Below are 27,032 nucleotides of genomic sequence, written 5' to 3' on the forward strand. Positions count from 1 at the left end.
CCGGCGCGTCGAGCCATTCAGACAATCTCCTTCTATACAAAGGGTCGACATGTCTTCATGTATTCGTTACTTCTTTATTGTTTGGTTTTGTTGTATTAAATTTGTGCTTTTTAAAATTTCCTCCTTTTAGAAACTCGATTTCAAAACTACAGACTTAATAATTCCTAATGGACTTAATAATTAAAAATGGACTCACTTTGATTAACAAGCTAGCGATTTACATCCCTCTTTATGAACACTAAAAGAGAATCAAGCGAACATCACACATCGTCATCTGCATCGAGGAACCCAGAACTTGTCCAGTCCTCTCGCATACGGATAAAAATGTTATATTTAAACTCTACATCTTAAATATTAGTCTATGTTTTAAATGTTTTTTTGTCTTTTGATTAATTTTAGGTTTATTTATATACATACACTGATGAGCCAAAACATTATGAACACCTCTCTAATAGGCTGTCAAAACAGTGCTGACCTGCTAAGACAGGGGTGTCAAACTCAGTTTCACCGAGGGCCACATCTGCATTACGATGGCCCTCAAAGGGCCGATTGTAACATATCCTGCTATGATTTATAATGTATATCTACATTTATATTGTTCTCCTTTATCACAGACAAGGCCTCACAATACAAGAGACGCACCGCTTTCTCTTCTTGAAGCACAAACTTGTTTTCACCTTTCCATCTTTCATTAAATTTCCTCTTTCTGCTTCAGTTTTCTCTTCTTGTACATTTTGGGATAATTTGTAAATATTTCTCAACATCACTTGTTGGAAAACCGCCTCAGTTAAACGTTGATGTGGAAACACTGCCGTCTAGTGGCGGGATGCGGTCGCTTTGCGGGTCACAAAATCGGCATGCATTGTGGGAGATGCAACTTATGTACGAATTTACAGTGTATTTAAAGACAATCATACGTCTTTTAAGCTCTCGCGGGCCACATAAAATGACAAGGCGGGATGTGGATAGTCCTACTGTGGATCCTGGTGCTTCCTTTCTGTGGCTAAACCATGCTTAATGATTGATGCACTGTGTCTTGTAACACATTCACCTCATCAACAGGATTAAAATAATCTGCAATTTAAGGCTAAATCTTGATCAGTACCAGACATGACAGCCTTAATGTCCTCTGGCATCAATGAGTCTTGGCAGTTTGTGGCTTGTCCCTTCTCGGACCACTGTTTGTGGGTACTCACCACAGCTCTTGCTGTTTCTGAGATACTTTAACCAAGTAGGTCGGTCTATAACGATTTAGTCCCTATCAAAGTCACACAGGTTCTGCATTCAACACGAGAAGCCACCATCAGATCATCCCTTAATAGGTGTGTGGTCCTAATGCTTTGGCTGATCAGTATATTTGTATTTAATAATATAATGAACGTCTTTAATGGTAATAATTGTGTTTAATTCATGTTTTGTCCCTTTGAGTAACGTTGGAAGAGTCTTTTGTACATTTAATCCCTCTGTCATTCAACACAGAGGCTGATGAAACAACCTCTCTTAGAGACTAAATTTCATTTTTCTATAAATTTAATGCCCAATTTTCTGCACGAGCACAAGATAATAAAACAATTATAAAGATTAAAGAATAATTTGTGCTAACTAAAAAAAATCCACATTTTTACAGTTTGTTAAGTGCCACAGATGACTTTGTGAAACAGAACGGCTGAATTATAAAGACTTTTAAATGCTAATTAGCAAAGCCGCTTTGTTCTGATCACGCCAAAGTTTTATTGTGGAGGTTTTATTATCGCTGAGGTTTCATTATTGTGTTTTTAAGCCTTGCTGCTCCTCTTAAAGTTCATTATTTTTGAAGCAATGTTCTGCTGACCCTTCTAAAATACAGCCAGTAAAAGCTAAATGCTAACACGACTTATTTAGAATTGGTTCGCTCTTTGATGAGTCATATCAATCGGCTCATCTAGGAGTCGACTCTTTTAGATCCCAAACGACTCTTTGTTTGGTAGCAATCCCGGTTTCAAACTCAATCAAACTTAATGATATTAAAACCCATAAAAGTTTCGTTCCTTTATTATTATTATTCAATTTTAATTTCTTCAACCGCTTCATTCTGGTCAGGTTCGTGGTGGTTCCGGTTCCACTGGGAATCACTGGGAGCAAGGTAGGAATAATTCCGAATCACTGAACTCTAAGTTGATACTATTTGTTTCATAAATGGAAGTGTCCAAATACTTTTGTCCATAGTGTAGCTCAAATGATTAAATAACATCGTATTCTGCATCCTAATAATTAATAAAGTACAATTATACTGCTTTGAGTTGCTAAAAAACTATTTAAATAAATGTAACACATGTGCACACAGTGATAAACTATATGGCCAAAAGTATTTGGACACCTGACCATGAGCTTGCTGGACGTCCCATTTTAAAAACAAGTGACCTCTATGTAATTTACATTTAGCAGACGCCTTTTATCCAAAGCGACTTACGATTATGACTGAACACGATTTTGAGCAGTTGAGGGTTAAGGGCCTTACTCAGGGGCCCAACAGTGGCAGCTTGGCAGTGGTGGGGCTTGAACAAGCAACCTTCTGATTACTAGTGCAGTACCTCAACCACTGAGCTATCACTAAGTGTGATCTTTTCAAAGGATTCTCACAGGAGTTTGAAGTATGTCTGTGGGAATATGTGCTCATTCAGTCAAAAGGGCATTCGTATGGCTGTTGGTCAAAGAAGTCTCAGTTGATGTTCCAGTTCATTCCAAAGCTGTTTAATGGGGCAGGACTTTGTGTCCCTGGAGTTTCTTTAAATGAGCGTTTCTTCCTGGCTTTATAGAGCTTGTTTTGTGCACAGGGGTGCAGTCATGCTGGAACAGTAAAGGGCCTTTCCTAAACTATTACTGCATATCATTTCATTTATATAATTGGTTTATTACACCTGTTAGCAATTGTTGTTGTGGCCGAAACACAAGAATTCAGTAATTAGAAAGAGTGACAACACTTTTGTTTATATAATGTACATCTGATGTATTTGTTTGAAAGAAAAAGCTTAAAATTTAGCACTGATGTCCGTCTGTGGGGGATTAGTCTGGAATTAATTTAATCAGACCTGTGCAGGATCATACCGCAGGTCTGTGATATTTTTCCTTCCATTTTGATAATTTATGGCATTTTCCAGTACGTCCACAATACCAGCTTGCTGGAGTATTTTTTCCTGTCTTACATCAGTTCTGTCAGGAGAAAACATCCAAACCTAAATTGAGCTTTGCTAGTGGAAAAACAGAGTGGTCCTCGAAGAGGCAATTTTCCTTTGCATGTCTCTGCATATCCTCATTGTGAATGCTTTTATTTGTTACCTAGGAACTACTGCAATTTTCAGATGCACATCAATTTTTGAAAATTATCAAGTGCTGTTTAAAAGCCATGAATTTGTTTTTCAGTCTATAGGAAAGATTATACCCAAAATAAATCAGCTTTTTATCAAGGCTAAATGGTTTGATTACTGGTTTACTTAAACATGAAGTGCTAACTGTGAACTTGGACTGTTTTTCTACATAGTTTAGAAGACCATCTAACCTAATCATATCTGTACATTAAATTAAACATCTAGCAACACAAAGCTAAGCGGTTCTAATCGACCATGTAAAGACCTGCAATTTTCAGTGTATTCAAATGTCATGTTTGAAACAGGATTAAACCCTGGTCAGCAGAACTGGTCTTGCTGTGCGACACCCACATGAACAATGTTTTGACCTTCTTTATGTCAGTAACAATTACATTTAAATTTTCGGCATTTAGCAGACGCTTTTATCCAAAGCGACTTACATTACAGTTACAGTATACAGTCTTAGCAATTAAGGGTTAAGGGCCTTGCTCAGGGGCCCAACAGCAGCAACCTGGCAGTTGTGAGGCTTGAACCAGCAACTTTCTGATTACTAGTCCAGTACTTTAACTACTAAGCTACTGCTTGCCTAGTTACTATTAATAATTAAACTATTAAAATAATGCATTGGCTTAGAGTATGCAACAGTTATTTAGTTTAGACACCTCCATTCATTTCTATGTTTTACCACAGCTTTATCCTGGTCAGGGTCACTGTGGGTCAGTTCGGGTTCCCCAGAATCACTGGGCACAATGCAATAACACACCCTGGACAGGATGCCAGTACATCACAGGGCCTGGCAACCCCACATCCCGAGACACAGCCAATCATCTCGGTATGTAGACGCCCAACCGACCTGTAGCACCACTGATTCCAAACCCTTGATCCCATTCTATTAAGCTAGCGTAATTTACTGCTCTGCCACGAGCAATTCTAGAGAATCTGAGTACACGAGAAAACAAAATCAAAGCTGTTCATTCAAAAATAATTTATTTACATGTAATAGTGCAACACAACAAATATAACGTACATAAGCCTTATCTCCACATACTACTTTATGCAAAAGTTTGGACACCACCTGGTTACATTTAGTTTTAAATTCAGCAAATAAACAATAATTATGCATTTAATATTTATATATATGGCATTTACATTCAAAGCGACTATGATTGAATACAATTCACGCAATTGAGGGTGAAATGCTTTGCTCAGGGGCTCACGAGTGGCAACTCGGCAGTGCTGGGGCCTGAACTAGCAACCTTATGATCACTAGTCCAGTTCCTTTACCGCTAAGCTACAGTCGCCCACCAAAGAGGACGTGTTTGCTTATTTTTATTAAAAGTGAGCAAATTATGATCACAACTTTTGAGGGGTGCACAAACTTTTGCATTGGACTACGCCATCTGTTTTGTATCATAGCAGCTGGTTGAAGCGCATAATAATAATAAAACCTTTATAAACGTCATGCTGGATGTTTATGAAATGATGTATAAGAAATATTTCACTTAAATGAGAAAGCGGGTAGTGAAGCCTCTCTCAGTCTGAGTCGGTTTTGTCTTTATGGACCTTGTTTTGTGCACACAGACATGCTGGGTCAGGGAAAGGCCTTCCCCAAACTGTTTTCACATTGAAAGCATGCAACCTATTTGATATAAATGAAGTGTTTACCTAATATTAGGGTTACAATCATTCAGTCACAGAAAAAGCACAGAAGTGATTAAAATCCCAATACTACCAGTAGAGATGTCGCTTACAGGTGTGTGTAAACTTTTAAAATGAGCTTGACTGTATTATTAAACATGCTGTCTTTTTATTCACACCTAAACAGTTTCACTCGTGGCAACTTGTGATGTGGAGGGTTGTGAAAATACCTATACAGTACATGAGTGTTACACTGCTAGTAGATGTGTGTGTATATGAGGCAAATACACCGTGTCCCTAAAGTCTGGACACATAGGAAATATCATACTCACTCACTCACTCACTCTCGGGGGGTGCTGGAGCTTATCCCAGCTTTTTAATGGGCGCAAGGCACACAGTAACACTCTGGACGGGGCGCCAGTCCATTGCAGGGCAGACACACATACACACACACACACACACACACACACACACATTCACCTATAGGGCAATTCAGTGTCTCAAATTAACCTGACTGCATGTTTTTAGACTTTGGGTGGAAACCGGACCGCCCCGCCTGGGGAACGAACCCGGGACCTTCTTGCTGTGAGGCGACCGTGCTACCCACCGTGCCACCCCGAAATATCATACTACATCAATTATAAGTAACTACATGTTTACTAAAATACACACACACATACATATTGCATCATAAATAGTGGAAGACACATTAAATACGTTATTTATTAATATTGTGATGAAATAAAATGTTGTTAAAAATGTATTGATATTTATTTTTAGACTTTAGGGACACCCTTTAGAAAACCCAGATCTAAATTGGCTTGGGTGAGGCTAAAATAGGCAATACTGTCTGTGTAGGGCAAAGCCAGAAACCATTGTTGAAAAATAAGAATCCCTGTCATGCTACTGTGATAAATACTGTATATCCACATGGGTTTAGGAGTACTTCAGAAAACGATTGTCACCTAACACAGTCCACATTTCTCTGAGGCCTCTTTCTGCACCTGCAACAACTGTGGTTTTGTAGACACAGAGTATGCATGCTTGACTGGCCTGCCTGCAGCACAGATCGTACATAAATAGGAGAATCAGACAACTGTGACCACAGACTGTTTGGTATAAAGCAAAAGTGGAAAAAATTCCACTTGCAAAACTGCAATAATTAGCGTCCTCAGTTCCCAAACCGTTAAGAAGTCTCATTAATAAGAAAGCTAAAGGAACACATGGATAAACACGCCTCCGTCCCAACTTTTTTGAGGAATCAAATTCTAAATGTGTTTATATTTACACACTACAATAAAGCTGATCAATGAAAACATTAAGATCTTTTTTCTACTATTATCAGTTAAATTAAGAGGGATGGCACGGTGGCTCGATGGGTAGCACTGTCGTCTCACAGCAAGAAGGTCCTGTGTTCGATCCGCAGGCGGGGAGTTTGCATGTTCTCCCCGTGTCTGCGTGGGTTTCCTCCGGGAGCTCCGGTTTTCTCCCACGGTCCAAATACATGCAGTCAGGTTCATTGGAGACACTAAATTGCCCTATAGGTGAATGGGTGTGTGTATGTGTCGGCCCTGCGATGGACTGGCGCCCCGTCCAGGGTGTTACTGTGTGCCTTGCGCCCATTGAAATGCTGGGATAGACAGATATCCACCTTAACTGAATAAGCAGTTAAGAAAGTGTTTGAGTTAAATAAATAAAGATTCAAGTGAATTCTGTGAAGCTCATCACAGAATCTTCTTTTTATTGCTTTTAACATGTCCCAATTTTTCCTGAAATAGGTTTTAAAATGTCTGTGTACTTATGTCTGTGATGCATTTTTTAAAAGAAATACCATTTAGCAAAAGTGCTGTGAGCATTTGATGACTGATGAAATGAAAACAGATCGTGATATCTCTTTCAGACGATTGAACCTCAACTGTTCTGCATTACTGCGGTTTATTTGAAGTGGTTTGCGAGTGAAGGAGTAATTTCTTTATTCCAGCTTTAAATCAGCCAATTGTTTATTCCAGCATTTGAATCTTTCTCTCCATCTGTGGCTCAGATCACGAGTCTCCAGCAGCCAGACGCACTCGGTCATGTCACCAACGACGTGATCTCTGGAGACCTGTTGCCGATGCCTGTAATCCGTCCAGTTTCCAAAGCTTCTGAACCTCGGTGTGATGTCTCTTTCTACTCCATTAATTCTGCAGATGGATTTTTTTTTTCCTGGAACGGATTTTCTCTGATCCAGACGCTCTGAATGCTCTGGGGTTTTGTTTGAGATAGGAAGGTCTGATTCTGGCGTGGAAGAGTGGAAACTAATCAGGTGAAGAATTCCTTCCTCTGTGTTTAACCACTGATAATCACAACAAACTAGATCATAAACTAGATCATAAACTAGATCATAAACTAGATCATGAAGCTTTAAGTATTAAGTATGAATGATAAAACAACAAAAAGATTCAGAAAGCAAAAAGAGTATAAATAGGAATCTGGCAACCTGCGCCAGACAAACAGCCGAGGGCAAACGTTTACATACGCTTTTGTTTTCTGTGATGGTGGCTCGGTGGGTAGCACTGTCGCCTCACAGCAAGAAGGTCCTGGGTTCGATCCCCAGGCGGGGAGTTTGCATGTTCTCCCCGTGTCTGTGTGGGTTTCCTCCGGGAGCTCCAGTTTCCTCCCACAGTCCAAAAACATGCAGTCAGGTTAATTGGAGACACTAAATTGCCCTATAGGTGAATGGGTGTGTGTATGTGCGTGTGTGTGTGTGTCGGCCCTGCGATGGACTGGCGCCCCGTCCAGGGTGTTACTGTGTGCCTTGCGCCCATTGAAAAGCTGGGATAGGCTCCAGCACCCCCCGTGTCTCTAACTGGATAAGCGGTTAAGTAAGTAAGTGAGTAAGTGCGTGTTTTCTGTGAGTAAATGATTCTGTTTATTTCCATGTTTTTAGCACCACATTATCCTGGTCAGGGTCACAGTGGGTCTGCAGCCCCTCTCATCATGTCTTATTTAGGTGCCCGACTGGCCGAAAGCATCATTGGGGATTCAAAACCTGAAGCACCAGGAACTTTTTCATTCATTCATTCATTGTCTGTTTTATCATCACTTTATCCTGGTCAGGGTCACAGTGGGTCTGATTCATTGGGTGAAAGGCAGGAAACATCCCAGACAGGTTGCCAGTCTATCACAGGGCAAAACACACACGCACACATTCACACTTGGAGGAATTTTAGTAGCTCTATTCGGTCTGTCTGCATGTCTTTGGACTGTGGGAGGAAACTGGAACACCCAGAGGACACCCACAAGCACACATGGAGAACATGCAAACTCTACAGAGAACCCAGGACCTTATATATGTGAGGCGGCAGTGTTGACCACTGCATGTGTACTGGGTTCATGTAAGCTTGTCAGAAACAGGAGCGAATGAGTGTTATGAACCTCTATAAATATTATTTGAAGTCTCATCTATCAGATACCTGTCAGATTAGCTTAGCTTACGTACCACAAATATTTGTTAATATGACCTAAAATCCTGTCAGAAATCTTGTCAGAATAGCTTATGGTGGCTAATTGGCTAACAGCGTATGTGAAAATAGACACATCACGGCCAATAGATTGTAGACGTATCTTAATTATTAAGTACATTAGTGAGTTATAAAGTGCCTGCAGGTGTATTAAATCAGTTACATGAAATACATTTAATTACACTGATCAGCCATAACATTATGACCACCTCCTTGTTTTTACACTCACTGTCCATTTTATCAGCTCCACTTACCATAAAGAAGCACTTTGTAGTTCTACAATTACTGACTGTAGTCCATCTGTTTCTCTACATACTTTTTTAGCCTGCTTTCACCCTGTTATTCAATGGTCAGGACCCCCACAGGACCACCACAGAGCAGGTATTATTTAGGTGGTGGATCATTCTCAGCACTGCAGTGACACTGACGTGGTGGTGTGTTAGTGTGTGTTGTGCTGGTATGAGTGGATCAGACACAGCAGCGCTGCTGGAGTTTTTAAACACCGTGTCCACTCACTGTCCACTCTATTAGACACTCCTTCCTAGCTGGTCCACCTTGTAGATGTAAAGTCAGAGACGATCGCTCATCTATTGCTGCTGTTTGAGTCGGTCATCTTCTAGACCTTCATCAGTGGTCACAGGACGCTGCCCACGGGGCGCTGTTGGTTGGATATATTTTTGGTTGGTGGACTATTCTCAGTCCAGCAGTGACAGTGAGATGTTTTAAAAACTCCAGCAGCGCTGCTGTATCTAATCCACTCATACCAGCACAACACACACTAACACACCACCACCATGTCAGTGTCACTGCAGTGCTGAGAATGATCCACCACCTAAATAATACCTGCTCTGTGGGGGGTCCTGTCCATTGAAGAACAGCATGAAAGGGGGCTAACAAAGCATGCAGAGAAACTGATGGACTACAGTCAGTAATTGTAGAACTACAGAGTGCTTCTATATGGTAAGTGGAGCTGATAAAATGGACAGTGAGTGTAGAAACAAGAAGGTGGTTTTAATGTTATGCCTAGCTTAGGTAAATTGACTCTAGCCCATGTTTCTATAAACATACTTGGTAATGGGGACCTTAAACTGCAGACAGCTCTTGTTTAACAAAATGCCAGAACATAACATCACGATTTAATGTTAATAAAAATAATTATATAGTTTTTTCTTTGGGATTTTTTTTTCTGAGCCACCAAACATAAAAAAAACTCTTCTATTATTTCTATGATTTTGCTATAATTTAGAAAATTGGCATCCAGCAGAAGTCTGTTAAAGAGCGAAAAATACAAACATGTTATCACAGCTTAGTGCTTTTCCCATAATGCTCTGGGCCGGAGCTCCAAAAATAATCATGTGTTTTTGAGTGGCTCTAAAAGTGAAGACGTTTTCTATTAGAGACGAGACTGAGACTAATGGACTTTCCATTAGCATTTTGACTTCTCAACAGAAATAAATGAGGTGCAAACGTAATCTAAAAGTAAAAACGAACCGTTCTTCACTGAGACACAATGTCTTCATATCACTGACTGCACACGGCATGGTCGAAAGTATTTGGACGCCCGACCGTGAGCTTGTTGAATGCCTCATTTAAAAAACATATAGTATTAAAATAGAGGGATCTTTTCAATTAGAACAACAGCCGATCATCAGAGAAGGCTTCTCACAAGACTGTGAAGTGTGTCTGTGGGAATTTGTGCCTGAACTGATGTTCCAGTTTGTTCCAAGCATTAGAGCATTTACCGAGCATTAGTGAGGTCAGGTATTAACCTTCAGTGATTGGGCTCTCTCAGTCAGACTTCTAATTAATCCCAAAGATGATGAAGAGGGTTGAGGTCAGGTCTATGTGCAGACCGGTAAAGTTCTTTTATGCAAACTGTATTTATTTTTAGACCTTGTTTCTTGCGCACTGCCATGCTTAAGCTGAAAATGGCATTCCCCAAACTGTTTTGTGCATTAGGATGTTCCTGTAGCATTGCTATAGAATCCAATGCTTGGCTGTGTGCATGGTGATCTTAGGCTTGTGTGCAGGTGTTGGAAGCCTAGTCCATGTTGCCCCCATAGGCTGTTTGGAACTCGGTAGTCAGTGTTGCCCCGTAATAGGCCGTTCTGTCGGCTTATAGATGTTGCTCATCGATGTTTCCAATTTCAGGTTTTTCATTTCAGTACCTTTCGTTTTGTGCCTTGTCTGTCGGACTGTGTGTTTTTCTTAAACCTGTCGGCAGGATTCCGATCACCCAGGTTTGATGGCGGTGGGGGAGGTGGGCGCTGATGTCCAGTAAAAGCCTTCGTGACCTTGTTACCCGCTCGCTCTCTCTTTTAGTTATGCTGTAGTAATTAGGGCTGCCGGAGTCTAAGGCGACTCTCTGCAAAACTAACATTTTACATAATTCACATTTTACATTTTTAACTACATTTTTTGTTGTTTTACCCCGAGGTGGTTCTGACGGAAACCTGTTTACCCGCCCGAGGTTAAGCAATGAAGTCGAGACCGCCGTGCCAACAATGCTGCTCCTGCCAGATGTGACGGGAAACCTGGCGTGTTTGCACCAAGAATGTCAAGAACTCACTACAGACTTTATCACAGACTGGACTGAATAATAACTCCGATTATTTTTGCTAGTTATAACTTTTAGTTCATTTTAATATGTGTGTGGATGATATTGTGGAAAGGACGGGGGTCCCTGCTGAGTCTGGTTCCTCTCAAGGTTTCTTCCTGTAATTTTAAGGGAGTTTTTCCTTGTCGCTGTCGCCCTCGGCTTGCTCAACAGGGGTTTTTGGTCTGTTGGTCCTGGATTCTGTAAAGTTGCTTTGAGACGATGTCTATTGTAAAAAGCGCTGTATAAATAAATTGGACTCGACTTGATGTGCAACTATAAAACTGGAACGTAACTATTGAAAGGCGTGTCCACATACTTTGGTCGTGTAGGGCATGTGTAAAGTTCAAAGTCGGGCGTTATTCCTGGCGCACCTCTTCTTCCTCACCTTCTGTGTAGTCTTCCTGTTTGTCCAGGTCCTGATTATGGACGGGAGTGATGTTTCCATGTCCGATGTCCAGTACTTGCAGGTGGGACAGGTAGGAGAAAGAGTCTTCGGCGACCGAGAGCGCAGAGAGACGATTAAATCTGTAGGAGAAAGTATGAGAGAGAGAGAGAGAGAGAGAGAGAGAATTGAATTGTAGGGCAAAAGTGAGTCACCGAGCTTTCGGCCTTGTCCACCACTTTAGCTCCAGCTGGAACGAGTCCTTTGGCCCTTATATGAAATTAAAAGGAAGCAGCTGTGTCCATCACACACACACACACACACACACACACACACCTCCATTAGGGAGATAATGGAATGAAGCTCTCTCAGGCAGAAGCTTCCGTACTGGTCCAAACACTCATTTTACCTCACTCACTCATTTTACCTCACTCAGACCTTCCCAGATTGTTTTCATTTGTTTCCCACTTTCCACCCGTCCTTATTTTCCTCCCGCGTTCTTTTTCACACATGCTGACGCTCGGCTCTGCACATGTGTGCACGCTCTAGCATTTTGGTTTACGAGCTTCTGAAGTCTCAGGAAGGTCAGACGGAGAACGTCTACTGTAGTATAGTCACCATCCGAAAGAGATAAAGCACCTTTCTGAAATCCGGAGAGGTACGAATCACTGTTATTATAGTTTATCGGGGTTTGTTTTACGTCCTGAGGGCCTGAGTGTGACAGAGCAGTCAGCAGGGCAATAAAAAGTACTTTTATTTTTCTACATTTGTTGATACGGGTGTTATACTGTTATACAGCGGGATATTCCGCTTGCACACTAGCACCGAGTTTTTGCCACCGGTCGGATGGGCACCATCTAGCTGGCATAATTGGCAGTGCCTGCAGCAGATACTAATTGACCACCGTATCTGCAGGGTGTGGGCCGGACTATGCGTGGGTGGGTGGGTCTTCATACCCTGTGTAAGGAACCTGATTGGCGGAAGAGACGCCTGTGCAGAATGCAGGGGCGAGAAGAGAAAGGCTGTACACATGTCGGTAGAGGCGTGTACAGCGACGTGCTCTCCTAGGATGCAATTTGGCATCTCTCAGCAGCGGAAGACAAAATTGGGTTCAGGGGGATTCGTTGTTGTTGGTGTGAGTGAGGCATCTGCTGACAGGTCGAAGCGCCTGCATGGGGGGTGATCGCAGATGGCAGTGTGTGTCTCTCTGAAAAGAAGTGATTAGCCGCTTGTGTTTCGGAGGGGGTCACGTGACCACTTCGGCCCTCCTCGATCGGCATTGGGGGTGGCGTCAGCAACGAAAGAGAGATAAACACTAACAGACTCGGCTGTTGTTCTACTCACTCACTTTCCTAACCGCTTATCCAATCAGGGTTGCGGGGAGGGGGGGGGGGAGCTGGAGCCTATCCCAGCTTTTCAATGGGCGCAAGGCACACAGCAACACCCTGGACGGGGCGCCAGTCCATCGCAGGGCACACACACACACACACACACACACCCATTCACTTATAGGGCAATTCAGTATCTCCAATTAACCTGACTGCATGTTTTTGGACTGTGGGAGGAATCCCACACAGACACGGGGAGAACATGCAAACTCCGCACAGAAAGGACCCGGACCGCCTCGCTTGGGGATGGAACCCAGGACCTTCTCGCTGTGAGGTGACTGTGCTACCCACCGAGCCACCGTGCCGCCCGGCTGTTGTTCTAGCTCAAAGGATTACATGGAGGTTTAATAGCATTTGTTTTTAAAATAGGATGTCCAACGAGCTCATGGTCAGGTGTCCACATACTACTGACCATATAGCGTACGCGTTCCTATTAGTCAGTCACAGAAGAGAGCAGTACAGGAAAATTGCACCGTTGTTTCAAAGCTCGGTCGCTTGGAAAAAAGAAGCAATTGGATTTCATAGGTAATTTCGGTGGGCTGTGTGGAAAAAATTATCCTGCCTAGTAGTACGTGTGTGTGTGTACGTGTGTGTGTGTGTGTGTGTGTGTGTGCGTGAGCGCGCTTGGCTAGAGCAGTGTGGAGATGCAAAACAAATCTTGTCAAACAAATCATAACATTAAAGCTTCCAAACCCCAATGATTACATTCTTCAGACCACGAAGGTTACATAACTGCACTACAGTGTGTGTGTGTGTGTGTGTGGGTTGTGATGACAGGGTGGAAAACAATGGTGTTATATAAGACCATCATCTTAATGATACCTCCGTGGACTAAGTGGAGAAACAAGACCTTCTAAAGGAACGTCTTCATCCCTCTCACTTACAAACACACATCACATATCGTGAGCCTAATGGGCTGTGTGGTGCAGGTACGAGTGTTGTTATGATGTGTGTGTGTGTGTGTGTGTGTGTCGGACCTGAGAAAGATCCCCTTGATGTTCGGAGTGCTGATGAAGTCTGTAGCTGAGATGCTGCCGATTCTGTTGTTCTGCAGATGCAGGAACTCCAACGACTCGGGGAGATCAGCAGGCACTCGGGTCAGCAGGTTACCTGATAGCTCTACAGTCTGACACACACACACACACACACACACACACACGTCGTTACTGCACGCTGGGAAACCCGATGACCCGATGACATTCACAAGTTTGCCAATGCAGTGTGTGTATTTTATGTGGGCACTCCTAATTATTCCGTTTATTCATTCCTTCATTGTCTATTTTATCACTAGATCATCCTGATCAGGGTTGCAGTGGGTCGGATCCGCCGGGCGAAAGGCAGGAAACATCCCAGGCAGGTCTCCAGTCCATTACAAAGCACACAAACACACACATACACACACTAAGGGTGAGTTTTGTAGCTCCAATTAACCTGACTTTGAAACCGGAGCACCCGGAGGAAACCCATACGCCACAGGGAGAACATGCAAACTTGACACAGAAAGGACCCTGACCGCTCGGGGCCTGGGTATCGAACCAAGACCATTCTTGCTGAGAGGCGACAGCGCTACCCACTGGTCGAGAAAGGCTCAGTAGATGTTCAGGTTCATTCCAAAGCTGTTAAATAGGGCTGAGGTCAGGGCTTTAACAGGAAAGGGCCTTCCCTAAACTGTTGTTAATGAAAAACATGAATTCAAAAATTAGAAGGGGTGTCCCAATAATTTTGTCCGTGTAAGATATACTGTTCCTATACTCCTCTACAGATCTGTGTTTTTCTGTAGATAGTGTCTACTATACTGACAGACCTCACAAAGAGATGGGACTATCTCACCGTGAGCGAGCTGAGCTCCGTCCACGCCCCCTGGTAGATGGAGCTGAGTTTTATCTGGTTGTTAGAAAGGTAGATCTCCTTCAGCTTGCTCATGCCCGACAGTGCCCCCTCTGGCAGCCCGGAGATCTGATTATCCTTCACGCGCAGTATATGGAGGCCCTTGGGAAGCCCCAGCGGCAGCGCGCCCAGCTTGTTCCCCGACAAATCCAGCATCTCCAGGACCCGCAGCTTCCTGAACGCGTGCCGGTCGATCCGCTCGCTGGTCAGGCGGTTGTAGCTCAGGTTGAGCTCCTTGAGCGTGTACAGGGTGATGAGGTCGTCGCGCCGGATCTCGTTGATGGCGTTTCGGAGCAGGATCAGCGTGTGGGCGCGCCGCGGAAGGCCCAGAGGGACGCGCTCCAGCAGGTTGTGGTGCAGGTGGACCGTGTGGAGACGCTTGAGGCCCCGAAAGGCGTCGCGGTGGATGTGGCGGGCGCGGAGCCGGTTGTGATGGAGCAGCAGGTACTGGAGGTCGCGGATGGAGGTGAGGGAGTCGGCGTGGATGGACGTGATGACGTTTTTCTCCAGGTGGAGCAGCATCAGACTGCGAGGGAGACCCGGAGGAACCGAGCTCAGGTTGTTGTTGGACAGATCCAGGTACTCCAGACTGCTCAGAGAGCTGAGAGACATGGAACACAAACATCAAGGACTTATCAAGGACTCATATTTTTTAAACTGTATCCTGAAAGTCATGTCAGAAGTTGGGTCAACAAGGGCCTCAACAGAATTTGGCCCCTTCAATGGTCTACCTACAAGCCTACACCACTTTAACCTGGAGAAATTAAATTCTAGGGGCCCTTTTGTGCTGGTTGGGGCCCTTAAATTCATCCCCAGCTTCTCAGACCTTTAGTGTGCCCATGTCTTCTATGATTTAAACCATATGGCCAAAAGTATAGGGACACCTTACCATAAGCTTTTTGAAAATGCCATGATAAACCCATGGTTGTTAAAGAGACTCAACTCTCATAATTCATGATGTAGAAGAATTGAAAGCAAAGCTATGGAGAATCCACAATGCCCCAACCTGAAGGTGGTGTTGTCCATGCCGCTGTTGCTCAGGAGGTTGTTCTGCAGGTACAGCTCTCTCAGATGGGACAGGTTCTCCAACGCACCTGCTGGTATTTTCTCCAGCTTGTTATTCTAAGAGAAGATAGTCATCAGAAGAGCAATGACGTGAAGAGGTGAAGAGGCTCACGGAGACGTTTTAGACAGAACTGCATGTCCTGGTCAAGATGAAATCGTGCAGCAGTTACGTCAACAGACATTAATCATCCAATCACAGAAGAATCTGATGTTCTGCACAATGGGAATAATGTGAGTAAGCAGAAGCAGAAGTGGGTATTTGTATGAGGTTGCGCCGTTTTTACGATTATACCAGCTTCTGTTAAGGTCTTCCAGAAGATTTAGGTGTTTTTCTAAAGAATTTGTGCCCATTCAGTCAAAAGAGAATTCGTTTGTTGCTTAACATCTGGTACCCCACAGCTGTATTCACATAATACGTGGCAAAACCGCTTTGTGAAGTGGTGCTGTGTACCACATGGATTCACCGCTTTGACGCTCGTTTTTTACAGCTCGCCGCTGACCTTTTTAAAGCGCCGCCAAAAACTGATTCATTCCAAGTTCAATCAGAACCACGGCATTGTGGGAAAAAGACAGCAGGGCGACTAGTGAGATGTAAAACTGTGAGACTGGGTTTGCATTATAATCAGCAATCCTGTGTTTCCTCATCCTGGAATCCTGGGCAGTTTGTAGCCTAGTGGTTAAAGCACTTGACTACATTTACATTTTCAGCATTTAGGAGACACTTTCAGGGTTAAGGGTCTTGCTCAAGGGCCCAACAGTGGTTACTAGTCCAGTACCTTAACCGCTAGGTTACAACTGCACTTGAGATTTGAACTGTCAACCTTTCAACTAATAGCCAAAAGCTCAACCCACTGTGCAACCACTGCCCCCGTGGTCACAAATGTATAAGCACACTATCTCTTAGGGCAATCAGGTGGCACAGTGGTCAATTATGCTTGCCCACCACCTCCGAGATTCAAACCTGGGTGACTACACAGACACGTTTGGCCATGTCTGGGGTGTGGGGTTGGCTGAAACCTTGTCCGCGGTGCGTTCATGCCCTGCGCCCATTGATTCTGGATGGGGCCATAACTGTGACACGGATCAGGATAAAGCATTTCATGATCATTCATTTTATACCTGTTGGAAACAGGTGTGGCTGAAATGTCAAAGCTCAGTAATTAAGAGTGGTGTCCACATACTTTTGGCCATATAGTCGTCTGGAGCTTAAGTGTTGTCTTCAATGGAATTGCAAGTTAACTTTTAAAGTATGGTGATGTATCAGCCATGCTGCTGTGGAAACTTCACCTCCCTGACTAGTAATCCAATGGTTGTTGGTTCAAGCCACACCGTTGCCAGGTTGTCACTGTTGGGCCCTTGAGCAAGGCCCTTAAGTCTCAATTGCTTAGACTGTATACTGTGACAGTACTGTAAGTCGCTTTGGATAAGTACCATCTATACTAGGCAGCAGCACCATAGGACAACATCAGAGGCGGATGATCACAAAGGCAACGACAGCAACCGTGCAGAAGAAAGCAGTGCTGAACCACTTTTATCCTGGTCAGGGTCACTCTGGGTCTGTTTACACCACCAGCCACATGCTGTATATACACTAGAGCCCTTGAGCTGCTCTCTGCCTTGTGCTGCCAGTTGTCCCCAGAGGGGTGCTCGGGTGCTAGAGACCTGGATGGGCGTCCAACAGGCAATCCAAATGCGTTTATCTCAGGAAGGGAGGTCAACAGGTTTTTTCATTATAAGTGAAACAAATGCAACCTCTGCTGGCTGGTCGAAGCGCCTGCATGAAGGGTGGATGAAAACAGAATAGCATAGGCGTCGCTATCCGTACGTGATACAGCTCTCTGTTATGCCTAGCTCACACTACACGATTTTTGCCCTGAGTTTCGCTCGCCAACTGGTCAGCGCTAGAGTTGCCGGCTCGGGAGCAACACGGGGTTCGGGGTTCGCCTATCAAAACTCCGCTCTCAATTGCTGTGTGTGAACTACTCAACAACTCGATCTGACTGAAGAGAGATTTCTAGCTTGTCAAATATCTGGATCTGAGTCGCCCAACTGGCAACGAGTGCTATGTCAAACAGCCAATGAGAACGCAAGATACGGCGTGAGGAGAAACGCAGGGGAGGAGTGTAAAAAGGTGGGACAGGGGCGTAATATATTTTATATCAGAATACATCAGCACACACACAAGTTTTATAGTATTTCTGACATTATCGTTCTCTACGAAACACCCACGCTGCATTGCAAAATTAATTTTATGCTGCACATCAGCACACCAACCTTTATCGCTCGCTACTTGTTGACGTGCATTTATGGACGTGGTATCATTAAACCCCTTGTCACTTCTCGCGTGTGTTTTCGTGACAGAACGTAGTTTGGGAGACCAGAGAAGCTCGCCGGCGATTCCAGTTGGTGATAGACAGTGTAGTGTGTGACCCCCTATCGCCCATCAGTCGTGTAGTGTGAAATACACACCGATTCGAAAGACTCCCGATTGCAAGAGATCCAGTCGTGTAGTGTGAACTTGGCATTAGACTCCACCTCTAGCAAGTGGGGGCATGTGATAGCCTGGATCTGTCCTCAGTAAGAGCAAGAAAGTGAATGCAGCATTGGAATTACATTTGCGGGTTTATATATGACTAAAGTGAGGGGAAATGTGAATAATAATCAAAATATTGTATCTCAGACCGATTGAGTGAAACATGACGTCTATGAGACGTACCTAGCGGTGACTTTAAGCTAGCTTGCAGTGTAGACTAATTTAGTTTGGGTTTGTTTTCAGTGGGGCAACACACTAATGCTAACTTAAATGAACTACCTTCAGGTGAAGATGGTAAAGTGCGGCTGGCAGGCCTTTAGGGACGTGCCGCAAGAAGTTACTGGACATTATTAACACCTCCAAATTGTCGGAGCCGTTGAACATTCCATCAGGTAATCCGGCATCGGTCAGCTTGTTGTTGTGGAGATACACTGACCTGAGATACAGCGTGAACCACAGGGTTAGAACCTGTATTTTTGCAGTATATATATAAAAATGTATTATGGTATGTTCCAGTGATACGCAACATGGTCAAAAGTATGCGGACACCCAAACGTAAGCTATTGGCCAAATATAGAGAGCCCTCCACTCCTCGGGCACTGATCTCGGACGAAGGTGTGGCTCGCAATAGACGTTCTAATCCATCCCAAAGATGTGGAATGGAGTTGATTTCTTTAATATAATAGATTTTTACGTCTGTTTGCAATGGGTGAAGTCAATAATTAAAAGGGGTGTCCACATATTTTTTCACCACATCTGCGTACGGTAAGTGAAGAGAATCCTACGCACTTGAGTCCAGGTTTCTGGCCGAACGTGTACGAGTAGATCTTGGTTAGCTGATTTGCAGCGAAGTCGGCGCTAACCAGCGTGGGTGGAAGGTACACGGGTGCTGCTGTGAGCTGTAAAAAGAACATAAATATATATTATTATAAATAAAAAACAATTACGATAAAAAATCACAACAAGCCGTGATTACATTACAATCTCATTAGGAAGCAACAGCGGTCTAATGCGCTAGCCCACCACCACCATCTAGAGCTCTCTAGTTTGAATCTTAGCTGTGCTATTGGGTGCCCACACAGGCCTGAAGTAAAGGGTTCGGTGGGTTTCTCATCGCTGCTGCAACTGCGACCTCTGCTGGCTGGTTGAGACGCCTGCATGAGGGACGATGATTCATGGATGGTAGTGCGTGACTCTCCGTACGAGATGCTGCTTTCTGTGAGACTTGTCTCATCAAGTCTGGGGGCGCCTGATAGTCTGAGGCTCTCCTCGGTCAGAGTGGGAGTCTATAGTGATTAGAATTGAGGAATTGGATATGACTAGATTGGGAGGAAGAGGGCAAAATGTAAAAAAAAAATAATAGTAAAACAAGTAATGATGACTTGCTAACAATACATTTCTTCCCAATTTGGATATACTCACACTCTGGCAACATTAACTGGTTGTACAACATCCACGCTGGCTGAGGAGGGCTGCAGACTAGCACTTGGCATAATAATTTTCCCAGAGCGCCTCAGGACCTACAGCGGACCACACATACAGTATCCTTCCGCCAGTTATGCCAGTGCCTCAAACAGACAGTAGGGCTCACTGGTGGGGCGACAAGGAGGTTAAAACCCTGGGCGACCTTCCCTCCTTCAGACACAGCCAACTGTTTCTGATAAGCACCCAGCCGGGCCGTTGGCAGTGCGAAGATTCGAACCCAAGAGTCAAAACTCAGCTCTGCTACCAGTCGGCTGGGCACCCCCTAGTAGGCACAATTGGCAGTGCCTGCAGCAGACAAAATCGGCCACTAAGTCTGCTATGTGGGAAAAGACCGGACTAACGAGAAGGTGGGGTCTTTGACGCTGTGTAAGGACCCTGGTTAGTAGCCCGAATTTGCTTCATTTTTATTCATCTGAAGGATCCGTCCCAACATTTTCGGAACTGGATTTGTAGCTGCCTCACATCTGACACAAAACTAAGACAATGCTCAATTGCGCAAGCTTCTCTTTCAGACGTCACATGGTTTAAAGATGTTGGCGAGAAGAACCGGGGTGGTCGGTCCTTTTTTATTGAAATCATTCCAGTGGCCTCTTGGCTGTTCAGTCAGGACTCCACTAATCCCCCAGAGACCCTGGTTAATCATTCGCTCTCACTGCTGTCCCTTTAAAGTCGGCATGTTTCGAATCTGCCTTTAATAGCTAAAAGATTAGAAGCTAACATGCTACATGAGAGCCAGCTATGCTGTGAGAAGGTCAAACCCCGCTGCCATTCTGGCCCTAACACAGGAGCTTTAATGTTTATCTGGACTGGGAGGAATGGAGGAGGAAATGTGTGCGATGCTAAATCAATGCTAAACCATGTCTGTTGACCGACCTAAGAAATCATCAAGCGCTCAGTTCCCAGCGTTTCATTAAAAAACAAACGTCTGGAGGATTAACAGACCCTGGAAGGCGGCCATGATGTCCCAGATAACCAGGACCAGTTTCAAGGCAGTGACCTGATGAAACATTTTTGTGGTCGTGAATGTTTACCAGTCTGGATCTGGGTCACCTAAAAAACGGATTAAACACTTCATCATGAAGAGCACGAAGTCAAAACAACTCGCTTCCTCCAACGTTCTCGGTCTTTCAACCCATTGTTTGCTCATTTTTTAATTCCCACATGCTTCCTCACATCACAGCCACCAATCAAAGATGAAAGGGGGCTAACACATGCTTCCTTCTAGACCAGGGGTGTCAAACTCAAATTTATACTGTATATTTATAATGTACACTGATCAGCCATAACATTTAAACCACCTCCTTGTTTCTACACTCACTGTCCATTTTATCAGCTCCACTTACCTTATAGAAGCACTTTGTAGTTATACAATTACTGACTGTAGTCCATCTGTTTCTCTGCATGCTTTGTTAGCCCCCTTTCATGCTGTTCTTTAATGGTCAGGACCACCACATAGCAGGTATTATTTAGGTGGTGGATCATTCTCAGCACTGCAGTGACACTGACATGGTGGTGGTGTGTTAGTGTGTGTTGTGCTGGTATGTTGCTGGAGTTTTTAAACACCTCACTGTCACTGCTGGACTGAGAATAGTCCACCAACCAAAAATATCCACCCAACAACGCCCCGTGGGCAGCGTCCTGTGACCACTGATGAAGGTCTAGAAGATGACCGACTCAAACAGCAGCAATAGATGAGCGATGGTCTCTGACTTTACATCTACAAGGTGGACCGACTAAGTAGGAGTGTCTAATAGAGTGGACAGTGAGTGGACACGGTATTTAAAAACTCCAGCAGCGCTGCTGTGTCTGATCCACTCATACCAGCACAACACACACTAACACACCACCACCATGTCAGTGTCACTGCAGTGCTGAGAATGATCCACCACCTAAATAATACCTGCTCTGTGGGGGTCCTGACCATTAAAGAACAGCATGAAGGGGGGCTAACAAAGCATGCAGAGAAACAGATGGACTACAGTCAGTAATTGTAGAACTACAACATGCTTCTATATGGTAAGTGGAGCTGATAAAATGGACAGTGAGTGTAGAAACCAGGAGGTGGTTTTAATGTTATGTTATGGCTTATACCTCCCACACTCCAGAACTTTCCACGTTCACACACTGATGAAGCGACTCTGGAAGCCTTTTCCTGTTCTCACCTTATTATTCGCCAGGTATAAATAACTGAGCTGCTCCAGCGCCTCGAACCCGTCGTCTCCAAGACCTGAAACCACACGTTTACACACAATATTAAAGTCAACACACGCTCAGGTGGCAGTGCTGAGAAACTCGCTAGCCCATCAGTGCTGAGATCTTCAACCTCTATCAGCCATTCATTGACCTATAGGATAAGTGGCATCGATGACACTTAAAGTCATTCAATACCTCTTCAGTACGACCTTAAGTTCTGCTGTCAGTGTTTATCTACGGCTCTCTATGGCTCTTTGAGATGTTCAAGTATTACTGAACATCTTTGTGTGAAGCTGAATTGGTAGCTGTTAGCGTTTTTTAATTAACGGAGCTCTAACATCTTGGCTGATCGACTAAGACGAACACTGTTTACCTTGTGAGGTTAGTCGATTGTTTTGCAGGTTCAGGGTCTCCAGTTGGGTGAGCCGCGAGAGATCCACTGCTCTTATCTCCGAGATCATGTTGTTCTAAAGCAGGAGAACCCAAAAGATTAGATGAAGTAAAAGTGAAGATTAGAGGTTGTTCGAGAGCTCATTTAAACATCGGTTATCATTTCTAAACTTCAAAGGATAACTTGAGCTAAATGTCTGGCACAGTCTGTTCATCATAAAGTTCTGCTAGAGTTGCACTGAGCCCAAAGAAAACTAATATACATTGCGAGAACACATCTTGAATACTCACCTCCACAATCCCACTCAAACCCCAGAGTGTCTAGACATCCAGTAGAAACCCATACAGACACTAGTGGAACAAACACCATGCCTAACCCAAACTTGACTTAAAACAAAGTTTTTCATACTTATTTTCAAGCAACCCACATTTTGTCCCTGATTTTTACCATGACCCAGGCAACACAAACAATGCAACAAAATGAAACACAAAACTAAATATACTTTAATAAAAACTTAATATAAATTAATAAAAACAGTGAAAATCTGGTCCTACTGTGGTTTACAAGATGTAAAATAAAGTCTCCATAAGGGGGCGCTAGTGTACAAGTTCATTTCATGTTTATGCACCTGTTAAAATTTCTTTATTTAATCTTTTTATTTTTCTGTGTGACCCATTTTTCTGGCTTGCGACCCACCCAAGGGTCTCGACCCAGGGTTTAAAAAAACCTGTATTAAAACCCTGGATTCCTGAATTTCAATTTCTGAAGAGCTTCTGGGCTCCTGAAGAAGCTCCTGAGTTGTTGGGTTCTGGAAAGAGTTCCTGTTTTTTAATAGAGACATGAGACAAAGTGTTCTTACATTTTCAAGTTGATAATTTCCTAAAAAAAAAACGACTCTAAATGACTTATTATTGATACGTTTCATTAGTGGAATGTTCCTAAAATGTTCCTTCACAAATCAGGGCTCTGAAACATCCCAGAGGTTCTGAGTTTCTTTGGTGGAACTGTGTTCCTCAAACCTAAACTGGACTCGGTTCATTCAGTGGAAGTGTATTCAAATGTCCTGGATTCCGATAAAGGGTTCATTCTATAGAAGATTTACTGAAACGGTTACAAAGCAATTCCAAGTAAAAATCTCAGAATTTCTTAAAAGAAATCTTTTTTATTATTATTATTATTCCTGAAGAGCTTCTTGGCTCCTCAAAAAACTCCTGAGTTGTTGGGTTCTGGAAAAGCTTTCTAGTTCTTACATTTGTGATTCAGTTGATGGTTCCTTTAAAAAGCTCTGAAGTAGCTTAATAAAATTCCATCACTGAAAACTTACAGAAGATTTTGGTTCCTAAAATGTTCCTTAAAAATGATCCTAGGTGAAAATTTTCAGGGTTCTTTGAAACATTTCAGAGGTTCTGAGCTTCTTTGGTGGAACTGTGTTCCTCAGAGGAACAAGCACCATGCCAAACCTAAACTGGACTCGGTCCATTCAGTGGAGGTGTATTAAAACACCCTGGACTCCTGAAAAAGGGTTCATTCTATAGAAAATGTACTGGAACGATTACCAAATCAATTCCAATAAGAATCTCATAAGAGAAAGCCAATTCTTTTTTTTATTATGCATTTTATCCCTTTTCTCTTCCCTGATTTTTACCCAGTTGCGTTATGCTTCCTCTCTACTGGTGCCGACCCCCGCCCCAATTGAGGAGAGCATAACAGACACACGCCCCCTCCTACACGTGTGCAGTAGCCGACTGCATCGTTTCACCTGCACAAGGCGAGCTCATATGCCGATCAGCGATACGATGTATTCGAAATCCCAGCTCTGGTGTTTTACCGCCTGAGCGGCCAGATATTTCTTTTTTAAATTCCTGAAGAGCTTCTGGGCTTCTGAAGAAGCTACTGAGTTGTTGTTGTTCTGGAAAAAGTTCTTGTTTTTCTGATAGAGACACGACAGGTGAATTAGTAACATTACTGGAAACTTACCAAAGATTTGGTTCCTAAAATTTTCCAAAAAAATGAAGTTCCTGGGAACCTGCTGGTGATCCATCTACTAACCTTAAAGCAGTTATTATGTATAGTTCACACACACACACCTGTAGTGAGAGTTGGCGTGTTTTCTCCGGCAGGTCCTGAGGAAACTCTGATAGATCAACACCGGCACAGTCGACGGATCCTTCGTCCGAGCAGCTGCACTGATCCGGGCAGATCTTTCCATTCTTCCTCTTCACCTCCTCCTCCTCTTCTTCCTCCTCCAGCATCTGCTCTTCTTCCAGCGGGTGTTCAGGCTCAGCTCGGAGATCCAGAACCACACTGAGCAGGATCACACCGAGTATCCACCTCCAGGTCATCACTAACTGAGAAAGAACCAGAACCACACGCTCTGTTACACTTTAACTTACTGTGTGTGTGTGTGTGTGTGTGTGTGTGTGTGTGTGTGTGTGTGTGTGTGTGTGTGTGTGTGTGTGTGTGCTGGACCCCACATCTGCAGGACACACATGAACCAAACAAGCCAAGGCTAGTTTATATCAGGATTATTACTGATTATAATAACTATAATTCATGACTTCTCTGTGCCCATATGAACAGGGCTAGATTCACTGCACCAGTATAAAAGTACATGGAACAGTGGTGCTTTGTCAAGCGATCTGTACATTACCATGGGCTTGGAGCCAGCTGTACAGTAGGAGCTTCTGTCTATCTCCAGCGTTGCTATCAGCCAGTCGGGCGTCTAATTACTAACATAATTGAGTTAAGTGTTTGGTAGGGGGGTGGAATATCCGAAGCCTATAGTGGTAGTAGTAATAATAATAATAATAATAATGGTAATATTAATAATAATAATAATGGTAATAATAATAATAGTGGTAATAATAATAATAAATGATAATAATAATAATAGTGGTAATACTACTACTACTAATAATAATAATAATAGTGATAATAATAAATGATAATAATAGTGGTAATAATAATAGTGGTAATAATAATAATAAATGATAATAACAGTGGTAATAATAATAATAGTGATGATATAATAATAACAGTGATAATAATAGTGATAATAATAATAATAGTGATGATAATAATAATAATAATAGTGATGATAATAATAGTGATGATAATAATAATAATAGTGATGATAATAATAATAATAATAGTGATAATAATAATAATAGTGATAATAATAATAATAGTGATGATAATAATAATAATAGTGATAATAATAATAACCATAATAGTGATAATAATAATAATACTGTCAATAATAATAATAGTGATGATAATAATAATAGTGATAATAATAATAATAATAATAGTGATAATAATAATAATAGTGATGATAATAATAATAATAATAGTGATAATAATAATAATAGTGATAATAATAATAACCATAATAGTGATAATAATAATAATACTGTTAATAATAATAATAATAATAATGATTGTGGTAGAAATAATAACAGTAGTGGAAATAATAAAAATACAATTTTATTGATGTATTTTCATTATTAATATTATTATTATTTGTATTTATATTGTTATTATTATTTTATTATCGTTATTATTATTTGTACTCTTGTTGGTTTCAGTGCAAAAATTCCTATCTATTAAGTTTAAATATTAATACAATGTTTTTTTAGGGTTTTTCTCCCAAACTATCTGGTCGATTCTGCACAGAATAACTTTATTCTCAGAGTCTCTGATGGCCAGATAAGGAGCTGAACACTTAAATATTTAAAACATCACAACGTAAACGCCAACAATAACAAGCGCGCTGAGAGAGGAGATTTACTCAACATGTAGTTCATTTAATCACAGAGAAAACTGGACGGTCATGAGGAGCGCTGGCACTGATACAGGTTAAATAACATCAAACCAGCCGAACACAGATGATCAGAATGTCTGAGAACTTATTAACCCTTCACAGCTTCTTCATTTATTCATAATGTCCAATTTATTTAGATAACAGGACCCCCACAGAGCAGGTATTATTTAGGTGGTGGATCATTCTCAGCACTGCAGTGATACTGACATGGTGGTGGTGTGTTAGTGTGTGTTGTGCTGGTATGAGTGGATCAGACACAGCAGCGCTGCTGAAGTTTTTAAACACCTCACTGTCACTCCTGGACTGAGAATAGTCCACCAACCAAAAATATCCAGCCAACAGCACCCCGTGGGCAGCGTCCTGTCACCACTGATGAAGGTCTAGAAGATGACCGACTCAAACAGCAGCAATAGATGAGCCATCGTCTCTGACTTTACATCTATAAGGTGGACTGACTAGGTAGGAGTGTCTAATAGAGTGGACAGTGAGTGGACACGGTATTTAAAAACTCCAGCAGCGCTGCTGTGTCTGATCCACTCATACCAGCACAACACACACTAACACACCACCACCATGTCAGTGTCACTGCAGTGCTGAGAATTATCCACCACCTAAATAATACCTGCTCTGTGGGGGTCCTGATCACAGTCAGTAATTGTAGAACTTCAAAGTGCTTCTATATGGTAAGTGGAGCTGATAAAATGGACAGTGTGTGTAGAAACCAGGAGGTGGTTTTAATGTTATGGCTGATCAGAGTATATCTAAAATAGATTTGCTGGACACCAACCAGAATTGTTGTCT

General features: G+C 42.8%; 1 protein-coding gene across 1 annotated transcript; it reads right to left on the reverse strand.

The window, feature by feature from the left end:
- Positions 1 to 11,094: 11,094 nt before the first annotated feature.
- On the reverse strand, positions 11,095 to 26,677 carry podn (podocan; the record flags this gene model as incomplete). The annotated part of the gene is made up of 10 exons (XM_063015053.1): positions 11,095 to 11,609; positions 13,832 to 13,980; positions 14,685 to 15,342; positions 15,748 to 15,863; positions 18,619 to 18,775; positions 19,129 to 19,238; positions 21,987 to 22,051; positions 22,391 to 22,484; positions 24,496 to 24,648; positions 26,669 to 26,677. Coding segments are annotated over 10 exons (1,680 nt in total), but the record flags the coding sequence as incomplete, so codon positions are not given.
- Positions 26,678 to 27,032: the final 355 nt, after the last annotated feature.

The sequence above is a fragment of the Trichomycterus rosablanca genome, chromosome 19 (genome assembly GCF_030014385.1).
Source record: "Trichomycterus rosablanca isolate fTriRos1 chromosome 19, fTriRos1.hap1, whole genome shotgun sequence".
Lineage (NCBI taxonomy): Eukaryota > Metazoa > Chordata > Actinopteri > Siluriformes > Trichomycteridae > Trichomycterus > Trichomycterus rosablanca.